Genomic DNA, 7,022 nt, shown 5'->3' with positions numbered 1-7,022 from the left:
AATAGGTCTTGAAGGAGTAGTGTGGGGTATTTCTTCTCTTTGAGCAGATTCACATTGTATTAACAAACCTTCTCCCTCTTTCTTTAGAATTTGCATCAGTGCTCCAAATGGAAGCTCTGTTCGGGCCAAAGCTGGATTCCCAGAAATCTTGATCCATTTATTCCCCCTCTTCACAGTGAGCTCTAGCCTTCCAAAATCAGCTTTGACTTCCCCTAGTTGAGCCAACTAATCCAATCCCAACACCATGTCCACCCCATTGAGGTTAAAGAGATAGAAATCTTGTACCTCATTAAGTTGTTGTAGCTGGAACTTCAAATGCTCACACTTCCCCTTGCATCTCACCCTATGGCCATCACCTACTTCCACCCAATAAGAAGGGGTATCCACTACCTTTAGTTGCAATTTCTTTACTATTTCTGCAGCAATGAAATTGTGAGAAGCTCCACAATCTATTAAGATGATCACTAACCTACCATCCACCCATCCTTCCACCTTCCAAGATCTAGTAGTTGTAAAACCTGTCATGGAACACAATGATAAATGCAGAGATTTAAAGGTTTGCAACTGCTCCTCCTCTTCTTCATTGTCCTCCTCCTCTTCCTCTGCTTCTACTAGTATCATTCGAAGTTGCTTATTTCTACATTTGTGTTCCCTATTGTAGGGTTCATCACAACAAAAGCACAATCCTTTTTCCCTTTTCTCCCTTATTTTTGCGTTAGTCAAGTGCTTGAATTCTCCTGACTTGTTCTTCACACTCTCCTCAGAATGACTTGGTCCAAGACTTCTCATCAAATTGCTGCCAGTAGAATTTTCCCACCTCCTATCCATATTGGGTCTGGACTCCACAATGACAGTCTTTGTATAAGATTTGCTTCTGGACCCTCCAGATACTCTTGGAATGTAAGCATGATGAATTTTTTTTGTTATTAACATATTCTTCTGTTCAATTAATAAGACTTTTTGTATCATGTCTGATAAAGATTGCAACTCGTATAGCTTCACCTCTGCTTGTAATTCTTCCTTCAGACCATTCAGGAAAATGCCCCTAACACACTCCTGGTCTATGGACCTCAAAGCTCCTATGAAACTCTATTGTGACAACAAATCAGCTATCAATATTGCTCATAATCTTATACAACATGATAGGACAAAACACATTGAGATCGACATGCATTTCATCAAAGAAAAACTAGAGGAATGCCTAGTGTGTATGTCATATGTTCCATCAGGACATCAATAAGCTGATGTTTTAACAAAGGGGCTGAATAGTTCAAACTTTCATGACATTATAGCTAAGCTAGGAATGGAAGACATCTATTTCTCAGCTTGAGGGGGAGTGTCACAATGTGAATATTTTGTATAATTACAATAATCAAACAAATCAGATTATGATCAGAAATAGATAAGAATCAAACTGTAATCCCCGAAATCAAGGGATTGGTGATAGGGAATTGTATAGATATTTTTTTCTAATTAGGATTGATTTAGTTTCCTTTTTTCTTCTCTTTGTAATTCTCTATATAATCATGTTTATCATCTATTGTTCAATAAAAAATAAGATATTCAGTTTTCCATATTCTTACATTAATTAAAAAATTTAAACATTTATTATTATTATTAATTTTTTTTGTTTTATTGTCATTGGTCGAGACATAATTTGGGATAAAAGTGAGGGACAACAAATCTCTGTTTTTATATGGATGTCTTACAATTAGGATAGTTATAAGAACAAACAATCATGATTAATTTAAAGACAAATGCACTAAATATTGTCAAAGTTTGTCAACTAAAGAAGGTGGCCTGAAAAGTGGATTAAATATGAATGCATAGTGTACGAGGCTTTTATCTTGCAGAGTCTAGGGAGGGTAGATGTACCCAACATTGCCATTACAAAAAAAGAGACTATTTCCATGATTTGAACACATGACTTCTATGTTATAAGGCAAACAATCTTACTATTGCGTTGAGGCTAAAATTATTGTAATTCACCAATAATTAAAGTCAAAATAAAGCTTGTGTTTAAATGCTTTCTGTTCTTAAATGAGTCTTGTTGTTTATTTTATATTTATTTACACTTCACACCGAAGAACCTCTAACATTTGTTTAGGACAACTTACAATCAAAATTGTAATATAGGAACGGGTTCCTACTTCCTAATAAAAACGTCTCTCACAATGTGAACGGCATGATGAAGGTTCTTAAAAACTTAGAACCCACAATAATTAGTGTGAATTAAAATTCAATTTTCGTACAAGGCTGCAAAACTCTTGTTTCTGCTTTTTGTATAAGCGAATGAACTAAGGAGCATACTCACATAATATCTTGGGAGATCTTCATCTTTAGGGTAAATTGTTCTTTCATGGGCTAATTAGAAGAAGCATATAAGTGAGTGCGACACCACATCTTAACAAAAAACCTTAAGATATTGAGTCTAAAGGTTCATTTACTTATGTGTTTTTTAACTCATTCACTTCTACACAATGTAAGACTTATTCTTCATACTAGTAGTGCCCAACACCTCCTATCAAGTGGGAGTTACTCACCTTTCAGTATCGGGTACACTAGAACTCAACTCTCTATTTATTTGTATTGTTGTTGGTTTGTCTTGTTATCAATGGAACATGTCGTCTGGCCTCTCACCATGAAGACTTTCGACGCAAGGACCACGCATGGATGTATCAACCACTTGTTGCTTCAAAACTTAGTTGAGTCGTCGAACCATCGACTTTGACACCACTTGTTGGTAGATCTTCATCCATGAACTAAATTATTCTTCTATAGCTTAAGTGAAAGAAACATATAAGTGTGTCTGACACCACATTTTGACCTAAAATCTTAAGACATTAGGTCTATAAGTCTATGTACTCATATGCTCTTTAATTTGCCTACTTCTATATAATGTGAGACTTCTTTACACTTGCAATACCCAACACAACATAACTCACTTTTTATTTTCTTGCTACTTGTATTAACTTAATATTATGGGTGTTCGAGAGGTTAGTAACTTATTTTTGTCGTACATTGACACAAATGACCATTGATATATATGTACATCTATAAAGAGCGGTTTGTGTGGAGATTTTAAATTTTACATATATTAATATAATTCTTTATTCTATATTTATATATATGACTATATATTTAATTATAAGCTTGTTGGATTTATCAAATAACTAATTTCCATTTTATTTTACTTTTCTAGGCGGTTAAGAGCAGGGTTGGAATCACTAGTTTTGTTGGAGAGAACGAAACCAAACATATATATAACATAAAAATCATCAACCAATTAAATATATTAAAAAGTACATAAAGACTAAAGAAGCTAGAGGACCATGACATACTCGTGGCCATCTCTTTCTGCCCCTAGGTTCAAGAGGGGGTTTGAACTAAAATCAGTAACTGTAGTGTAAGAAGAGCCCAAAAGTGACTTGATAAGAGTCAAGGTTGCATGATTAGTGACTAAGCAATACATAAATTCTGGAGATAGATAGGGTAAAAGAGATTAAACTGAAAAAAATGCAGCAGGTCATGTCAGGCATATATACCTTTACCTCCTTATAGCCTAAAATAAAACTTGCCTTAGCATGAATTCCAAAGGCATCATCAAAACTTTGTAAAATTGGAAATGGCATGCTTTCTAGTGCTTACTTTGTTTGCCATGTTTTTGATATTTTTCTCAGAAAATGATGTGGTGGGGGAGCCATTATTTCCTGCAATGTTTGTGTTTGGAGATTCATTAGTGGATGATGGGAATAACAACTTTCTCAACTCTCTAGCAAAAGCCAATTTTGCACCTTATGGCATTGATTTCTCTAGTGGTCCAACTGGGAGATTTTGCAATGGCAAAACTCCTATTGATTTCCTTGGTAACCTGCTTCTTGCCTTTTGTTTCAATATGAATACCAGAATGTTCAAAACTTTAAACCAAAGTAATAGACCATGTATTAACATTACAGTTTTGCAGCTGAAAAGATTGGTCTTCCTTATCTACCACCATTTGCAGATACTACAGCACAAGGCAGCATCAACATTTTATCGGGAGTAAACTATGCTTCAGCCGCTGCTGGGATAATTGAAGTGACAGGGAGACATCTGGTAATCACTTCTATGATATCTAGTTTTTGTTTTCTAAAACTGTTTATGTATAGATTTTAACTAAAGGACAACAATCACACAGGGAGAACGTATTAGCTTTAGCAAGCAGGTGCAAAATTTTGAAACAACCTTAAGCCAGCTCAAGACCCAAGTGAATATCGAGATTTTGACTAAGAAATTGGCCAAGTCATTGACAGTAGTGAACCATGGCAGCAATGATTACATAAACAACTATCTCTTGCCCAAACTATATGCAACGAGCTTCATTTGTGACCCAAAAAGCTATGCTGAGCTACTTGTACAGCTCTACAAAAAGCAGATTTTGGTAACTTAACAAACATACATGCCAGGAAATTTAATAGAAGCTAGCAAAATAATATTAAGAGGTTATTTTATATTAACATGCTCATCTTCTGCTATTTTACAGACTCTACATGGTTTGGGACTCCGAAAGTTTTTGCTGGGAGGACTAGGACCACTTGGTTGCATACCAAATCAACTATCTAGAGGCTCTGCCCCTCCGGGACAATGTGTGTCTTATGTCAACAAGATAGTTAGCATGTTTAATGATGCATTGAGAACTTTGGTGGATCAACTGAACTCAGACTACAATGGCTCAGTTTTTGTGTTTGGAAACACTTACGGAGTTCTCTCTGATATTATAAACAATCCAAATACCTACGGTAAGATTTTGATACCAAAATATAGAAATGTCCTCGATCGATTTGTATATATCATATGATCGATAATTACATTCTTGCTACATGTACCATTGTGTGCGCCACACTTTCCCCACTTGCAATGGCAAAACTCCTATTGATTTCCTTGGTAACCTGCTTCTTGCCTTTTGTTTCAATATGAATACCAGAATGTTCAAAACTTTAAACCAAAGTAATAGACCATGTATTAACATTACAGTTTTGCAGCTGAAAAGATTGGTCTTCCTTATCTACCACCATTTGCAGATACTACAGCACAAGGCAGCATCAACATTTTATCGGGAGTAAACTATGCTTCAGCCGCTGCTGGGATAATTGAAGTGACAGGGAGACATCTGGTAATCACTTCTATGATATCTAGTTTTTGTTTTCTAAAACTGTTTATGTATAGATTTTAACTAAAGGACAACAATCACACAGGGAGAACGTATTAGCTTTAGCAAGCAGGTGCAAAATTTTGAAACAACCTTAAGCCAGCTCAAGACCCAAGTGAATATCGAGATTTTGACTAAGAAATTGGCCAAGTCATTGACAGTAGTGAACCATGGCAGCAATGATTACATAAACAACTATCTCTTGCCCAAACTATATGCAACGAGCTTCATTTGTGACCCAAAAAGCTATGCTGAGCTACTTGTACAGCTCTACAAAAAGCAGATTTTGGTAACTTAACAAACATACATGCCAGGAAATTTAATAGAAGCTAGCAAAATAATATTAAGAGGTTATTTTATATTAACATGCTCATCTTCTGCTATTTTACAGACTCTACATGGTTTGGGACTCCGAAAGTTTTTGCTGGGAGGACTAGGACCACTTGGTTGCATACCAAATCAACTATCTAGAGGCTCTGCCCCTCCGGGACAATGTGTGTCTTATGTCAACAAGATAGTTAGCATGTTTAATGATGCATTGAGAACTTTGGTGGATCAACTGAACTCAGACTACAATGGCTCAGTTTTTGTGTTTGGAAACACTTACGGAGTTCTCTCTGATATTATAAACAATCCAAATACCTACGGTAAGATTTTGATACCAAAATATAGAAATGTCCTCGATCGATTTGTATATATCATATGATCGATAATTACATTCTTGCTACATGTACCATTGTGTGCGCCACACTTTCCCCACATTTTCAAGATTATAACATAGTACCGGTACATTGTGTTACAAACCTGAAATGTGTCGCAAAAGTGTCGCGGAGAGGTGTAAAAGAAGCATTTTCGTAGTAATTATGACCTGATGATGTGATTTTATTATCTATACAGGATTCACTGTAACTGATAGAGCATGCTGTGGTTGCTTACCTATGTCTACTCCATGCAGAAATAGAAGTGAGTATGTGTTTTGGGATACCTACCATCCCACCCAGGCTGTGAACAATATTATTATTGATAGAGCTCTTACTGGACCACCCTCTGATTGCTACCCTGTTAATGTTAAACAGATGGCACAAATGTAATTAGTTAACATTCTGTCAAAACAACTTCAGCACTGAATTGTATTATTTACATTAAAAGGATAACTTGGAGGCAAGCTGAGGAAAATAAAATTAAAATAAATGAAATTAGATTCTAAAACAGATTAGGGGACAGAGGAAGCCATAGTCTCCTTCATACTACAAGGTCTAGGTTGTGTTAATTCAATTGTTCTTGTCCATAGAATCTACATAGCCATACCAGTACTGATTGGGAATTGTTCTTGTCCATTGAATCTAGCACAAATGTTATTTAACTGGGAATTGTGTAGTTGTTCATTTTTATTTGCACCCAAAAGGCCGTTTAACATAAATACTTGTTGGACATGGCATTACACGTACTATTTATAACCTTGATCAAATGAACTTAGGATGTTAATTTATTGGGTCATTATATGAACAATAACATGATTTACTCATTTATTATTATCTTGCATTACCCAATATTATCTCATTATTGTTTAATCGGTAGAGAGTGAGTTTGGCGCAACGGTAAGGTTGTTACTTAGTGTCCATAAGGTCACGAGTTCAAACCTTAGAAACAACATTTCCACTTGTAGGGTAAGATTACTTATATCTTCTATCTCCAAACCTCGTTAAACAGAAGCTTATTGCATTGGACTGCCATTTTTGTTAGGCCAACATATTAATCGTCATGGTCATGATTATTCTCATCTATATGCTGCTTCACAACTATATATATCTTCTGTACTAAAAAGTGTTTCACT

The 7,022-nt window shown here is 35.5% G+C and overlaps 1 protein-coding gene across 1 annotated transcript; it reads left to right on the top strand.

Annotated features, from left to right (window-relative positions):
• Positions 1–3,334: 3,334 nt before the first annotated feature.
• Positions 3,335–6,667, top strand: LOC109340651 (GDSL esterase/lipase At1g71250-like). The gene is made up of 9 exons (XM_019578371.1): positions 3,335–3,866; positions 3,965–4,095; positions 4,178–4,420; positions 4,523–4,778; positions 4,867–4,923; positions 5,022–5,152; positions 5,235–5,477; positions 5,580–5,835; positions 6,086–6,667. Exons 1-9 carry the CDS (start codon positions 3,626–3,628, stop codon positions 6,277–6,279), a joined length of 1,752 nt encoding a protein of 583 aa, XP_019433916.1. The 5' UTR covers positions 3,335–3,625; the 3' UTR covers positions 6,280–6,667.
• Positions 6,668–7,022: the final 355 nt, after the last annotated feature.

This window comes from Lupinus angustifolius, unplaced genomic scaffold (genome assembly GCF_001865875.1).
Source record: "Lupinus angustifolius cultivar Tanjil unplaced genomic scaffold, LupAngTanjil_v1.0 Scaffold_215_49, whole genome shotgun sequence".
Lineage (NCBI taxonomy): Eukaryota > Viridiplantae > Streptophyta > Magnoliopsida > Fabales > Fabaceae > Lupinus > Lupinus angustifolius.
Note: the sequence above shows the minus strand (reverse complement) of the source record. Positions and strands in the feature narration are given on the sequence as shown.